Source organism: Hypanus sabinus, chromosome 16 (genome assembly GCF_030144855.1).
Source record: "Hypanus sabinus isolate sHypSab1 chromosome 16, sHypSab1.hap1, whole genome shotgun sequence".
In the NCBI taxonomy this organism is placed as follows: domain Eukaryota; kingdom Metazoa; phylum Chordata; class Chondrichthyes; order Myliobatiformes; family Dasyatidae; genus Hypanus; species Hypanus sabinus.
The window spans coordinates 71,184,612-71,201,392 of NC_082721.1; the positions used below are offsets into that span (position 1 = coordinate 71,184,612).

The 16,781-nt window shown below is 42.8% G+C and overlaps 1 protein-coding gene across 2 annotated transcripts in view; it reads left to right on the top strand.

Moving 5' to 3' along the window:
* The window catches only part of mcoln1a (mucolipin TRP cation channel 1a), a 72,164-nt gene that overhangs the window by 52,554 nt on the left and 2,829 nt on the right, over positions 1-16,781 (top strand). Inside the window, exons 10-13 of one of the 2 annotated variants that reach the window (XM_059992088.1) lie at positions 2,714-2,815; positions 4,939-5,061; positions 6,680-6,886; positions 10,700-10,830. In XM_059992088.1, the coding sequence (XP_059848071.1) occupies positions 2,714-2,815; positions 4,939-5,061; positions 6,680-6,886; positions 10,700-10,830 (563 nt within the window). The remainder of the gene's footprint in view (positions 1-2,713; positions 2,816-4,938; positions 5,062-6,679; positions 6,887-10,699; positions 10,831-16,781) is intronic. The other variant, XM_059992089.1, reaches the window with a different exon arrangement.

Here is a 16,781-nt window from a genome sequence, read left to right on the forward strand (position 1 = left end):
GCTCCTGAATTGGCTGTGACTGGTTTGCTGGCTGGGAACTCACTTTCTTGAACTTTGGTTCTGAATGTTATTGGTTACCTTTTATTGTTGGGACGATTTGTTCATTTTTTTTTACACATTGGCTGTTTGACTGTCTTTTTTTAAAAATGATTTTAAAATTGCTGCCTGTAAGGAAACAAAGCTCAAGGCTGTATGTATTATACGTACTTTGATAATGTACTTTGAACTTTCTAACTGTTGGCAGAGAGGAAATAGCTTTTCAATCTTTGTATACTCACGGTTTCATGCAGCTTAATGGACTTTAAAGTTGCGCTGTTCGAATGGCAGTTGTTCCATCTGCCCTGGCCCGAGCTCGGCCCACCCTGAACTGGTAGTACTGTTGATAGTGCCACCTGCTGGGATGTTGCACTATCACATCAGTGTGTAACTCAGTGAAAGACAGATGCGATATAAGGCACTCGTTCAGTGGCATGCAAAATACGGAATCAGAATTAGGTTTAATATCATTGGCATATGTTGTGAAATTTGTTAACTTTGTCGCAGCAGTACAATGCAATAGATGATAAATATAGAGAAAAAACCTGAACTACTGTAAATGTATATGTGTGTGTGTGTGTGTATGTGATTAGATATGTAAATATAATATTGATCCCAAGTGGCAAATTCTTTTGTTACAACAGCAACATTTAAAACCATACTTAGCAGTGTGCAGACTTAACTAATAATAAAGCAGGCAATAATTTACCAATGTACAATAATAATGTGTAAAATAAGATGTGTGTTCTCCTGTCACACAGAGATGAAGTTAATCTCTGTATACTTTACTTTATTGTCACCAAACAATTGATACTAGAGCGTACAATCATCACAGTGATATTTGATTCTGCACTTCACGCTCCCTGAAGTACAAATCAAAGTAAATATAATAATTTAAGTTATAAATCATAATTAGAAAATAGAAAAGGGAAAGTAAGGTAGTACAAGTCATGTCCGGATATTTGGAAGGTACGGCCTTCCAAATGTCTTGCTGACAATGAGGGATAGGTTATTGTCTTCGCACCATGCCACCAGGTTCTTAATTTCCTCTCTGTACTCAGACTCATCATTACCCAAGATACGGCCTACAATTGTGGTGTCATCAGCAAACTTGTATATTGAGTTTGATGGAAACTTGGCTACACAATCATGGGTGTACAGTGAGTACAGCAGGGGGCTGAGTACACAGCCTTGTGGGGCCGGTACCGGTGCTCAGAGTGATTGTAGAGGAGAGCTTGTCCCCTATTTTTACAGCCTGGGTCCTGTCTGTGAGGAAGTTGAAGATCCGGCTGCAGATCTGAGTACTCACGGTATATGCTTATTGCATTTGGTAGGAAAGATTTTCTGTAACGATCGTTGTGACAGCGGAGCTGAATGAGCCTGTTTGAAGGATGTTCTGCTGTTTATTCAGTAGGTCACGGAGAGGATGTGCCAGATTGTCCCCAATGGATATCAGTTTGTCTAGTTACCTCCTCTCCACCACAAACTCAAGAGTCCAGGTTGTAGCCAAGGACGGATCCAGCCATTTTGATGAGTTTATTTAGTCTTTTTGCATCACCAGCATCGATGCTACTCCCCCAACATAAAGCAGCAAAGAAGGCTGCACTCACTACAACAGACTGGTAAAAGATCTCCAACATCCTGCTGCATACATTGAAGGATCTCAGCTTCCTCAGAAAATAGTCTTTTTTTATTATTTATATATATAGTTGTTAAGTGCGGGCCTTCAGCTTATGTACCTCCTTCCTGACAGTAACAATGAGAAGATGGCATGTCCTGGGCGATGGAGATCCTTAATGATGGATGCTGCCTTCCTGAGGCACCACTCCTTGGTTACTACAGATGTTAGTACCTATGATGGAACTGACTAATTTTACAACTTTCTGTAACGTACTTCAATCCTTTGCAGTAGCTCCCACTCTCCCATGCCAGATGGTGATGCAGCCAGTCAGAATACTCTCCAAGGTACATCTGAAGAAGTTTTCACTGTTTTACGTGACAAACCAAATCTCCTCCAAGGCCTAATGAAATATAGCCACTGTCTTGCTGCCTTTATAGCTGCATCAATATGTTGCGACAAGATGGCTGAGGGGTAATAACTATTCCTGAACTTGGTGGTGTGAGTCCTGAGGCTCCTGTACCACCTGATAGCAACAACGAGACGAGAGCATGACCTGGGTGTTTGGGGTGCTTAATGATCAATGCTTGCCAACAGAATTGCGGAGAGCAGTAACTGAGTTTGCTTGGTGCTTCAATAGGAGTGTAGTACCATGTTGCAGCCAAGCAATACAATAAGAATAAACTCTTTCAGCAGACTGGGAGTACCAATTGCTCATCACTGAAAGCACGTCATTTCTACAGCACCTTCCAAGCTTGCATTATAACAGCCACTGTGCTTTAAAGGCAATTTGAAGTGGCAGCTTTAACAAGGAAGCACTTTTATTTGTTGTAGGTGTTAGTAACAGCCAAGTAATGACTTACTAGGTGCCAAGCAAAGGATAAATAATGACCAGAATATTAGAGCAAAGAACCGGCCTTTTCCCCAATAGTGTGCTGGAATATTTAGTACTGATGACTTTAAAGGTTTGCAGTGTGAGCCAGTGAAATGTCAGGATTACCTGTATAGTAAACTTCATCAGTATTGTGTTTAATCCAAATGTTTTGTTCTTGTTTTCAGAACTTTGCATCCTATGACCTGTGCAGTATTTTGCTCGGGACCTCAACTCTGTTAGTTTGGGTTGGAGTGATTCGCTATTTGAGTTTCTTTCAGAAATATAATGTAAGTAAGAGCAATACGAAGCAAAATCAAAGCCTTCACCATCAAAGAAATTAAAGATTGTAATGTGGTGTTCAAGTTATCCGTGCTAAGACTGATCTCTCTCTCATCTATGTAATAAATCCATGGTTCATTGGGTACATTTAATGTCAGATAAATGAATACAATATACATCCTGAGATTCTTTTTCTTCGCAAACATCCACAAAAGCAGAGGAGTGCCCCCAAAGAAAGAATGACGGTTAAATATTAAAACCCCAAAGACCCCCCTCCATGCATAAGCAGCACCAAAGCAACGACCCTTTGTCCCCCACCAAGCACTTGAGCGTGCAGCAAAGCATCCATAAAGACACAGGCTTGCAGTACCCCAAAGACTACCCGTTCACCCGGTATTCGACATACCACAGGCTCTCTCTCTGCCTAATAAGGGAAAAAGAGGTGTCCCCATCTCACAGCAAGAGGGGAGACATAACACAACAACTCACTGATTTATGGTGTTAAAAATCTGTTTCCACATTTCTGAGCTCTGTTCCCAGCTTTCGATCTTCCATCTCCCCCAACACCACTGTTTTCTGTGGTGGCACTGATCTCGAGTCCATCCAACTCCAGAGCGATGAAATCCTGGAACCCTGAAGGCGTGCTACTGTTCTAGGCTGCATCCTTGGCATATCAAATAGTGGCCAGTTGTGAGATCGCAATAGTGGGTCCCATTTCCACAAAGAACCGAAGTCAGCATGCAACTCCAGGACAAGGTCTTCAAAAGAACGCTGAAAGGGAAAAACAGAGATACTAAAGATAGAAATAGAGCTGTTTCCGAAGATACAAGCCAAGGAATTGCTTAGGCACCATTGTCCTAAGCTCTGCCCTCGAATCTTTATCTTAACTGCATTTACTTGTAAAACTTGGACTTGAAATTTTGCATATGTATCCTCACCCCAACCACACCTTTCCTACCCACCTAAGACTCAATAGTATTTGGAAGAAGAGATTTAAAGATTTTTGACACACCTTTTTGTGGGAGAAATAGTTCCTGTTACCACCCCTGGGCAACTTGGACTCAATTCTGATGTTATTGCTTCCCTAGTCTTGCCTCACAGAGTAAATAGTTTCCATCTGCTCAAAAAAAACATGCTTTCAGTTATCCTAAACTCAACTGAATCATCCTTTTAATATTTGGGGATCCAAGCCATCTCCATGTGAAAAAAGGATCTAGTGCTTTCCCAGAGTATGTGACAAATAAAGTCATCTTGGGCTTCCAGCCAGGTACAAGTATCAATTGTTACTGATGTTTCGATGGCCTACTCCACTATCTTTAATGATGATGCCTGGGCATGTCTAGTCCAGTGCTAGTTGTACTCCTGTAGTTTGTCCTGCCTGGTTAGTCATCCTATCCAGTTTCTGCTCTCCCACCTTGTTTACAATTGAATTCTAGTTTTTACTTGGAGTGAGTCCTTCACCTTTGTTAAAACTCTTCCTCTGGTTTTATTTCAATCATTTCCTTTCTCAGGTCCCAAAGCCAATGATGTGGCACAGTTTTTTTATGTTGTCGAAGTCAACCCTATGGCGAATGCAGTGTTCTGCCAGCTGATCTGAGTCCCTGGTCATCGTTGTCCCACATAAGCTGTGACTTGAGTTTCCATGTGGGTTTGTGGATGACCTGGTACTCGGGTTGGCTGGCGTTTACAGGATCCCCTGTGAATGCGGAGCAGCATATATCGGCCAGACAGGATGGACAGTGGAAACCCACATGAAGGAGCACTGGAGATGTATCCGCTTGGGTAACCTGAAGAAAACAGTGGTAGCAGAACACTGTATTTCCAATTGACTTTGGCACAAAACTACTGTGTCATGCCAATGGCTTTTGGGATCGCCTATTAAAGGAAGCCATTGAAATAAAACTAGAGTAAAAGAATTTTAACAAGGACGGAGGTCTCGATCTAAGTAAGCACTGGAATTCGATTGTGAACAAGGTAGGAGAGTGGAAACCTGTTTGGATGAGGATTATCCAATGAGGACGACGGAGGTGTGTATATACCACCCCTGTGTGAGAGTTTGATCATATGAAGCTCTGTGTGTATTACATTGCGGCTTTGTTCTCAGGTTACTGAAGTGTCTGTCTTCCTACAGATCCTCATTGTGACTCTCCGAGCGTCTTTCCCGAATGTGATCAGATTCTGCTGCTGTGTTGCTGTGATCTATATGGGTTACTGTTTTTGTGGCTGGATAGTGCTGGGTCCGTATCATGAGAAGGTATGTCGGGATAATGCTGTCATCATAAGGTCAGGACTGGAAGTATCCTGCCTTTTTCGACCTGGAACTCTCAGTTCTCTCTACAGCCGTTGCAGTGGTGTGATAACTGTTCTGGCAGCTTGCTTGTTTTGATAGTGTAATAAATGACTGGCTAATTAATCTCATTGGGACTAGTTGAGTGCAAATGTTGACCAGCGGTTCAAGAACACTTCTCTGCACTTGATTTAACAGAGGACTTGTACAGCAAAGGTGTAGAGAGAGAGAGAGAGCAGTCTTTGACTTAATGTCAGAATAAATCTTAAGAACTTACATTTCTGAAGTTGATTGAATTAGCAAGTGTCTATCCCTGCGCCCTACGTGTACAACATGCTGGTAGTCACCACCACTGTACAGAGATCCTGATGAAGGACTTTCAATAAATGACTGCAAACCAGGGCTTCTTACTTTGGGATGGAATTCCTTGAATTTGGGTTGCCATGTTACAGTAACCTTAATGTCGCAGTTGAAAAAATAGTATTACAGGGCAGTTTTAAAAAAAGCAGATATTGTAAATTTGGAATAAAATCAGAAAATACTGGGAGACTCAGCAGGTCAGGCAATATCTCTGGGGAGGAAAACAGTTCTTTACCTGAAATGGTATCCTTGCTTCTCTTGCCACAGATGCTAACTGAGCAGCTGAGTGCTTGCAGCATTTACTCTGCCCTTTCATCTCCTCATTTTCTGTACCCTGCTGGGAGTTCACCTGCAACCTGTGGTGACCCCTCACTGCAGCTAGTTACTAACTTTTGCTACTGACTATTCACCTCTGTCTGCAGTGATTTTGATGGGTGTGAGATCTTAGTTTAACATGGCAAAAGCCTACTGCATAATCAAATTGATCTGCAGCTTCCTAATTGATCAGAGTCCAGCTAAGTTTTCCACCTACTTCTCACGTTCCTGGTCCGAGCAAACAAGTTCTGTTTCTCTTGCCTGGACTTGGTCAGCTGTTAAATAGGGTGCAAAGACACAATTCATTTGCATTCTGGCAATCGGACACAATTTCAGTGCTTAGAAAGGGGGTATGAGTAAACTTTGAATACAGCTTTCATTGAATGGGGTTATATTTTAGGTGGGAAACAACTGTCTCTGTCCATGAAAACCCTAACCGCAGACTGACATTCAGGTTACAAGACTAATGTTGTTCAAGATGACAGTGTGAAACATTAGCTCTGAGTGTGAAGTGTACAGGGAAACTAAAGGCAACTCCTAGCTCCCCCTCCATCTGTTAACTTCACTACTCCCTCCTGCATTCCTCCTCTACCTTTAACCTTTCCACTACTCACTCATTCACCCCTCAACCCAGCCTTCCATTCTCTGCTCCTTCTTGCAACCTCCTAAGTGTTCCTGCCACTCCATCTGAGTGTGCAAGGAGGTGTTTGGCTGCGCTGAGCTGCTCCTGTCAGTTGGGTTTAAAGCTCCTCTGGGTAAACAAGATCTGTCTTGCTTTCAGTGCATGTGGCTTTGTGGGAGTAACAATGTAAGAGTCAGGCTAATGGGTTGGTGTTTCAGTAGAGTGCTGCCATGCAGGAGGCAGGAGTGGTCTGAGGAACGTGTGATGTTTTTCTCCATTGTATTGCAGTTTCGAACACTCTCGATGGTGTCTGAGTGTTTGTTTTCACTCATCAATGGGGATGACATGTTCGTGACGTTCTCCCACATGCAGCAGAAGAGTACACTGGTTTGGTTGTTTAGCCAGATCTACCTGTACAGCTTCATCAGCCTTTTCATCTACATGGTTCTCAGTCTCTTCATCGCCCTCATCACTGGTTCTTATGAAGCCATAAAGGTTCGTGTGAGTGCAAGTGGATCAGATGTCTTTGAGTCTGAAAAATGCTGAGGGCAAATTGGAGGGTGGAGATGCTGACAGTGGATCAGGCCTAATGAAGCAGAGTTGGTAATTGGTATGAAGAGCAAAGAAAAAGAATTGCAGAGGGGGAAGTAAGGGAGCTCACTGGATAATTGTCACCTAATGAAGGAGTCATAGGGTCATAAAGAGCACCCAGTTCCGCTTAGCCCATGCCCTGGCCTGGCCCTCAGCCCACCATGCCCATTCTGGTCTGGTTGCTAGTGCACCAGACTTCTACACTAATTTCATTTGCTGTTAACAAGTCTCAATGCCTCTATTCCTTGTCTAATAGAGCGCCTTTCTAAACGTCTCCTAAACATACTGATTATATCGACTATCTTAACTGTGGTACATTCCAAATATAAATATCAATCACCTCAGATTCTCTTTTCCAATTCTTTTCCCTCACTTTAAGCCTATGACCTCTTGTTTTTAATACTTCTGCATGGGGGAGAGGGAGGAGGATTTTTACTGTTAACCCATCTACACCTCAATCTTGCATACAGTGGTTAATTGGGACACATCCAGACCAGTACATTTTGTCCCAATTGCGCAGCTGTCTCAAGTTTCATTGAAGTAGTTAAAAAGTTATGTAAAAAGATCAACTACCATTTAACTAAGTAACAAGTTAAGTATTTAAATGAAATACAGAACAAATTAGAGCATTATCAAAACTACTACAGTACTGTCTTCAAACACTGCTTTTGACAATTGCAACTACCAAATCTTCATTATCATTGTAACATACAAGATAATTGTCAATACCTTGAAATTCTTCAGAGTTCCTAACCTGCTGAAGTTGTGTAATTGTTTCATTTTCACTCTGGCATCTCCAAGCCTAAATGGCTGAAACTGTAGTGAGCAAAATATTTCTGAATTGTCTTGCTTATTACTCGTCAACTATTATAGACAAAAATAACTGCTTTTAAGGACAAACACATGCAACTGATGCTATTTAAAGCTGTTTGCTTTCAGCAGCATGCAGTATCTAACAGATGCACAAGTGCACGCTAATGGCGGTAGTTAGAAACTGCTTGGCAACTGTCTTCTGTGCTAATTAATCAGCAAATAAATGTTGGAAATCTTGGCTATTTTCTCTATTTGCTTTTGTTCTTGAAGAGTTTTCCTAACTAAGTGGCTGTTTCAATTAACTGGAATTACTGTAATTCTATGTGGTCACCTTTCATTCCAGGTGAAACATGCTCAGCCTGTCTGATCTTTCTCCTTAGCTAATGTCCTCCTATGTAGGCTGCATCCTACATACACTGGTGCAATCTCCAGTGCAGTTACATTCTTCCTACAGTGAGGCAACCAGGGCAGCACACCAGTGTGGTCTAACCAGGACTTTGTAAAGTTGCAACATATGTCTTAACTCTGGGGAACTATGAATGTCAGGCTGTGAATTTGTGTATGATTGTGGAGGAAGGTTATGGAATCTGGTTTATGAGACAAAGAATGTCAAGTGGAACATGTGAATGTTTTAGGAATTGAATCTTCTCTGGATTTGGGAGTGTGGAATCAGGATGTGGATGAAGTCTAACATTATGCTTCTTGAAGGTATTCATAAAGGACAAAAATATTGTAGTTGAAGTGTTCAGGGATAGTGGTGGGCAACATAAAAGCTGACTTCTTGAAGACTGAGAGTTAAAGTTTGATATATCCCAGACCTCGTGCGATTGTGCCCGAGTTTACTGTGGGAGGTCGGAAGGTATTGCTGGGGCCCTGACAGATTTTTTAATGTTTCATTTACTACGAGTGTATAGAATAAAGAACAGTACAGTACAGGCCTTTGAGCACATGAAAACAAATTAATCCAATGGCTCCTGCTTAAGCTAAACACTCTCTCCCCACCAGTTGATCATATCCCTTCATTCTCTGCCTATTCATCTACCTATCAGTGCTAACAGTCCCTTAAATGCTCCTGTGCTGTCTGCTTTTTCCACCCACCCTCCTCCCTATCCTGGCCAAACATTTCAAGCTCCTACGACTCTGTATCGAAATAAAGAAAACATGCCTTGCACATTTTTTTATATACTTGCCCCCTAACTTTAAATCTAGTATTAGATATTTCAGTTCTGCAAAAAAGATGATGACTGTCTATCTATGTTTTGCATAATTTTATCCAATCTTCCCTCAGACTCCACCGCTCTAGAGAACAGAGCCTCCAGCATGTCTCCAATAAAGGCAGCATCCTGTTAAACCTCTGCACCCTGACCAAATACACATCCATCCAATACAAAGTTTGGAATTGAACGCAATACAATAAATGTACTAGTAAATGCCTTTAACCCAAGAAGGGCAGTAGGAGTAATGTTATGGCAGGGAATTTATTAGAAAAAAAAGATACATACATATACATATTTATATATATATATGTATGTTGAGAAAGATCTGGTCTGGCCTTCGTAGTGGAGGGGAGAAACCAGTAGTGTTTTAGAAGGCATTTTGCAGGTATAAAAGGGAAGCAGTCTACTGGAGTGGTGATTTTGGAGTTGCTGTGTTTGAGCTCTAAGTGCTGAGGATTTGGCAGAGGAACAAGTGTGCAGAGTAACTGGACATAGTATGTTCCTCCTGCAGAATGTGGGAGAACAGGTACACTGCCACTACCTCCAGTTACTTTGTTTGTATGAAGTATACCCAGCTCTAGCTATGGCTGACCACATCAAGAAACTGAAGCTGGACTGGAGTTGAATATACTTGGAATTATCAAAGATGTTGAGAACATAATTGACAAGTTTTAGTCACACCTAAGGTTCAAGCAGCAGAGAGATGACTAGCAGGAAAGGTAGAAGGAGCAGGCAGTTAGTGCAGGGTCCCCCTGTGGCCATTTCCCTCAGCAATGTATACCCCTTTGGGTACTCCTGAGGGATGATTGACTATCAGGGGCCAACAGATCAGGGCTACTGTGGCTGACTCTGAAGCTCAGCAGGGATGGGTAGTACAATTGATAATATAATACATATTTCCAGTTTAAGATTACGCTAGTAAAGCACAGCGATGATTTGCTGGTAGCAAACAAAACAACTAGTTTCTTTATTAATCACACCTTTTTTCAAATAAGATGTAGCTTCCCTTTCAGAGTTGAGCTTTTGAACTGCCTATATGATGTGACATTTTTGCGGTGTGAAAGAGTCTAGAGCCTCCGTTTTTTAAAGCATGCTTTCTTGTTTTTACGAGGCCGAGTTGCTAGCTCGACACTCAACCCAGCACAGATGGAAAGCGAATACACCATGGCATGCAGGGGCTAAATCAGAATGAAAGTGTCTGGGCCAGAGTGCAGGGGACAAGCCAATGTTTAGCTGCTGGAGCAGACTTGGAGGTGATTCAAAGCAGAACTGAGTCAAGGCAGTGGGCCTGGGTACTAGAGCAATGAACAAGCTGGGGTTTGCCCAGTTTTAGGTGTCAATCAGACCTGCTGTTTGGCTGATTTAAATGACGGACCAAATTGAAGAGGTCGGTGTCAGGGACAGAGGGGAAGGATGGTCTGGTGTTCTGATCACTAGTCCGCAAAGTTTACTTGTGCAGTGAAACCAGGAACTAGTTGGTAAACATGCCAGTGGTCAGGTTGTCAGTGTTACTCATGGTGAAGGGGCAACAAGGTGAAGAACTCGCTGCACGTCAGAGGCTATTAAGGGAAAGCCAAGTATGACCACAGTCTGACCTCGTTCCTGAAAGAGGCCATTTCTAGTATCTTGTATGTTTCTTATGTCCAATGTGTTTAGTTCAGTTTTCTGTGTAATTTCTCCATTCCAGCACCATGGGATCAGCGGGGTCCGTCCCATCGAGCTTCGCGAGTTTATCGCTGAGTGTACAGATGCTCCAAACTCGGGCAAATTCCGTGAGGTGGAGAGCTCTGTCTGCTCCTTTTTCTGTTGCTGTGACAGGTAAGGTGGGACTTAATGAACTGTCCTCAGTCCCAGGTGAGGTGAGCTTCTGAGTTCAAAATTCAGCCCAAACTCAGCAAGGGGTGCAGTGGAGCCGGGATCATTACCCACGTACCTATTGTCTGATTCTTGATCACAGCAGGGACACTGGATGCAAGGTGGGCGTGTGGGGAGGTCACCTTTTAATACCAATGGTTCAATTTAATATGAGAGAATGTATCAGTATACAACCTGAAATCCTTAATCTTCACAGATATCCACAAAATAGATGAAAAGCCCCAAAGTTTGAATGACAGAAAGCATTAGAGCTCCAAAACACCCTTCCTCCCTTGCACACAGAGCAAAAGAATCAACCCTCCCCCTTCTCCCTGCCCCATTTGCTCCAGCAAAACCATCAACCTCCACCACCCATCATGCAAGCAATAGCAAAGCCCACAGAGACCATGATACAAGCCTTTGTATCAACATGGACCTCTTCACTAAAGCCACACAGTGTCAATCCTGACCTTGGGTGCTGTCTTCGTTGCACTCACACATCCTCTCTGGGACCACATGGACTATCTTTAGGTGTTCTGGTCCTTGAGTGTCTCAAAGACATGTGGGTTCATGGGTTGATTGACTGCTGTGAGTTGTCTAGTGTGTAGAATATGAGTCAGGTTGACAGGAACGTGGGAAGAGCAGGCTGCAGGAAAAGTTGGAATGGAAATATCAGCCAGCAGGGAATCTGTGCTGAAGTAGTTTCCTGTACCTTACAGAAGTGTGGTGAAAACCTCTTCTATACTCATGGGGATATAAGATTAAACTGTGACCTGTCTTCATAATTTAACCCTCAGTGCCTCAGTATCATCCAGTCAAATCTGTTCTATGCTCTCCGAGGCCAGTGATCCAGACATCAATTCTCATCCCTGTAGGTGTCATCAGCCTTCCATTCCTCTATTTCAACACAGAAAAATGAAGGTTATCTTTCTGCAGTTTTGTTTCCTTTCTTTCTTTTGATTTCACTACTTTGCTTCTCAATATCTCTGCTGGTCATGTTATGCCTCTCCACTCTTTAAAAACCCCTGATGTGCGAAGCTGTCCACAGTGCACAGTCCAGATAGGTGGAGGGGCAGATGGTATTGAGAAATTATGGAGTCTGCAGAAGGACTTGGACAGATGGAATACAGTATAGGAAAGTGTAGGGTCATGCTCTTTGGTGGAAGGAATGAAGGCATAGATCATTTTCTAAACAGAGAGTAAATTCAGAAATCAGATGCAAAGAGACTTGGGAATCCTAGAGCAAGATTCCCCTAAAGATTAACTTACAGATTGAGTTTGTGGTTAAGGAAGGGAATGCAATGTCAGCATTAATTTCCAGAGGTCTCAAATATAAAAGCAAGGATGTAATGCTGAAGCTTTATAGGGCATTGGTTAGACCACATTTGAAGTATTGTGAGTAGTTTTGGGCCCCATATTTAAGAGAAGATTGCTGGAGAGGATCTAGAGGAAGTTTAGGAGATTGGTCCAGGGAATGAAAGGGTTAATATTTGAGGAGCATTTGATGGTTCTGGGTCCATATTTGCTGGAGTTTTAGAAGAATGAATGGGGGTAATCTCATTGAAACCTTCTGAATATTGAAAGGTCTAGATAGAGGGGATTTAAGAGATGAAGAGTCTCGGTCCAGAGGGCCCAACCTCCGAATAGAAGGATGTCCCTTTAGAATAGAGATGAGGAATTTCTTTGGCCAGAGGATAGTGAAACTGTGGAATTCATTGCCAATTCATTTGGTATATTTAAAGCAGAGATTCTTGATCAGTAGCAGCATCAAAGGTAATGGGGAGGAGACAGAAGAATAAATTTGAGAGGGGAAATAATTAGCCATGATCGAATGGTGAAACAGACTCAATGGGCAGAATGGTCTAATTATGATCCTGTGTCTTATGGTCGTGCACCCCTTGCATAGGTAGAAAGAGGAAATGATGAATGCACTTGGCAAATAAGGCAGACTGTATAAAAATAAATAGGGTTACCACTTCCAGTCTGAGGACTTTTCTCAGAGCTAATCAATGTACTTAACGTTAATTCTGTTTCCTTCCATAGATGCTATCTGGCTGGCCAAGTATTTCCAGTATTTTGTTTCTACCTCAGACTTGCAGCATCTGCAGTTGTCATTACCTTTCCTTTGCCCTTTCCATCAAGCTGTTCCTTTTTGGCAACGTACTTTTCCCACCCATGCGGTTTGCTTGGCACCACTTATGGCAGTGATTCTTGATGGTGAACCTGCCAGGGGATGGAGACCACTTTTTGGCCAGCCCAGATGTAGTGTGACAGGGTCATACTTGAACTGTTGAGTGGAGGGGCTTGGACCATTATGGAGGATTGAACTGGAGTCACTGCGTTCCTGAGCCTCTGTTGCTGGGGATTCTGTCTCAGTACCTGATCGCTCCTACAACTATAGGCCTGATAGGTTTTCTTGTTTTGCACCTAGTAATTTTCATCTTCTCAACCTAATTTTGGGCTCCACAGCCTCGTCCCATTGTTACTTTAGGACTTTGGCTCATCCTTTGCTCCTCTCTGCTTGCATTAGCCACCTTTCTGAGTTCTGTCCTCTGCCCCATTCTAGCATGCTCATTGGACCAACATGAGGAGCTCTCATCCTCTGGTTCCCTGTCTCTATTCCCTCTCCCTATTCTGCCATCTCTTGTTGTATTGTCCTGGAAAGGCTGAGGAAATGCACATTGTTGGAGGTTATACCCTAGCCATTGTGCCCATGTGTAGAGGTGGGGGTGAAGAGTCCCAGGCCCCTCTACCTGATATACCTGGTGGTGACTGGGTGAGTTTGATCCCAGGCCCACTGTGCCCATGTGTAGAGGTGGGGGTGAAGAGACCCAGGCCCCTCTCCCTGATATACCTGGTGGTGACTGGGTGAGTTTGATCCCAGGCCCAGTGTGCCCATGTGTTGGGGAAGTCCCAAGTCTTTGGATGCCTCCCTACAGGAGGGAATGATGGATGGACTTCTCCCATGTGGCTTTCTCAGCCAGAGAGTTGGTGTTGGTATACAACGAGATGCAGTGTGTAGTGAGACTGTGAGGGAGGCCAGGCAGATGATAAAGGAAAATTACAGTCAGTGGGATGAGTTAAAGTCTTAACAGGGGGGCAAAATCAAAAAGGGTAATGTATACAGGTCTGCAAGTAGAACCATAAAACATTACAGCACAGAAACAGGCCTTATGGCTCCTCTTGGCTGTGCTGAACCATTTTTCTGCCTAGTTCCAGTGACCTAGACCATATCCCTCCATACCCCTCTCATCCATGTACCTATCGCAAGTTTTTCTTAAATGTTAAAAGTGAGCCTGCATTCACCACTTCAACTGGCAGACCATTCCACACTCCCACTACTCTCTGTGAAGAAGCTCCCCCTAATGTTACCTTTAAACTTTTCCCTTTTCACCCTTAACCCATATCCTCTGGTTGTTTTTCTCCCCTAGCCTCAGTGGAGAAAGCCTGCTTGCATTCACTCTATCTATACCCATCATAATTTTATACACCTTCATCAAGTCTCCCCTCATTCTTCTACGCTCCAGGTAATAAAGTTCTATCTTATTCAACCTTTCTCTGTAACACAGTTTCTCAAGTCCCGGCAACATCCTTGTAAACCTTCTCTGGACTCTTTCAACCGTATTAGTATCCTTCCTGTAAGTAGGTGACCAAAACTGCACACAATACTCCAAATTCAGCCTCACCAATATCTTATACAACGTCACCTTAACATTTCAACTCTTATACTCAATACTTTGATTTATAAAGGCCAATGTGCCAAAAGCTCTCTTTATGACCCTATCTACCTGTGATGCCACTTTTAGGGAATTATGTATGAATATTCCCAGATCTCTCTGTTCTACTGCACTCCTCAGTGCCCTACCATTTACCTTGTATGTTCTACCTTGGTTTGTCCTTCCAAAGTGCAATACCTCACACATGTCTGCATTAAACTCCATCTGCCATTTGTCAGCCCATTTTTCTAGCTGGTCCAAATCCCTCTGCAAGCTTTGAAAACCTTCCTCACTGTCCACTGCACCTCCAATCTTTGTATCATCAACAAATTTGCTGATCCAGTTTACCACATTATCATCCAGGTCATTGATATAGATGACAAGTAACAATGGACCCATTTCCCTGTGGCACACCACTAGTCACTGCCCTCCACTCAGAGAAGCAATCCTCCACTATCACTCTCTGGCTTCTCCCATTGAGCCAATGTCTAATCCAATTTACCACCTCACCATGTACACCTGGTGACTGAATCTTCCTAACTAACCTCCCATGCGGAACCTTGTTAAAGGCCTTGCAGAAGTCCATTTAGACAACATCCACTGCATTCCCTTCATCCACTTTCCTGGTAACCTCCTCGAAAAACACTAATAGATTGGTTAAACATAACCTACCATGCACAAAGCCATGTTAACTCTCCCTAATAAGTCCCTGCCTATCCAAATACTTGTAGATTCTATCTCTTAGTACTCTTTCCAATAATTTACCTACTACTGATGTCAAATTTACCGGCCTATAATTCCCGAATTACTTTTAAAGCCTTTTTTAAACAATGGAACAACATGAGCTATCCTCCAATCCTCCGACACCTCACCTGTGGTTACTGACATTTTAAATATATCTGCCAGGGCCCCTGCAATTTCAACACTAGTCTCCTTCAAGATCCGAGGGAATACTCTGTCAGGTCCTGGGGATTTATCTACTCTGATTTGCCTCAAGACAGCAAGCACCTCCTCCTCTTCAATCTGTATAGGTTCCATGATCTCACTAGCTGTTTGCCTTATTTCCATAGACTCCTTGCCGGTTTCCTTAGTAAATGCAGATGCAAAAAACCCATTTAAGATCTCCCCCATTTCTTTTGGTTCCGTACATAGCCAACCACTCTGATCTTCAAGAGGACCAATTTTATCCCTTACTATCCTTTTGCTCTTAATATACCTGTAGAAGCTCTTTGGATTATCCTTCACCTTGACTGCCAAAGCTACTTCATATCTTCTTTTAGCCCTCCTGATTTCTTTGTTAAGTATTTTCTTGCACTTTTTATACTCCTCAAACACCTTATTTGCTCCTTGTTGCCTATACCTATCATACATCTCTCTCCTCTTCTTTATCAGAATTCCAATATCCCTTAAAAACCAAGTTCCTTATTCTTATTCACTTTGCCTTTTAATCCTGACAGGAACATACAAACTCTGCACACTCAAACTTTCATGAACACATTTTACAAACTCTAACCTGTCTGGACCTATAACAGTATGGGAGTCCCAATCAATACGTGGAAAATTGAAACCCCCAACTATCACAACTTTGTTTCCTGCAGTTGTCTGCTATCTCTCTGCAGATTTGCTCCTCCAGTTCTTGCTGACTATTGGGTGATCTATAATACAACCCCATTAATGTGGTCATACTTTTCCTGTTTCTCGGCTCCACTCATTTGGCCTTAGTAGACAAGCCCTCTCATCTGTCCTGCCTGAGCACTGCTGTAACATTTTCCCTGACTAGCAATGTCACTCCCCACCCTTCACTCCTCTGCCTCTATCATGTCTGAAACATCAGAACCCTGAAACATTAAGCTGCCAGTCCTGCCCCTCCTGTAGCCAAGTTTCACTAATGGCTACAATGTCATAATTCCACGTGTCAATCTACGCCCTCAGTTCATCTGCCTTCCCCACGATACTCCTCGCATTGAAATAGACACACCTCAGAAGATTATTACCACCACACACAACCCTTCTATTTCTGACTTTGCATGAACTTTTAACATAATTTATTTTCACCTCTGCTCCACTATCTGCTCTGGTACTCTGGTTTCCCATCCCCCTGCAAATCTAGTTTAAACCCTCCCCAACAGCACTACAATGCTGAAGCTTTATCTGGTATTGATCAAACTCCTGGGAGTATCGTGAGCAGTTTTGGGCCCT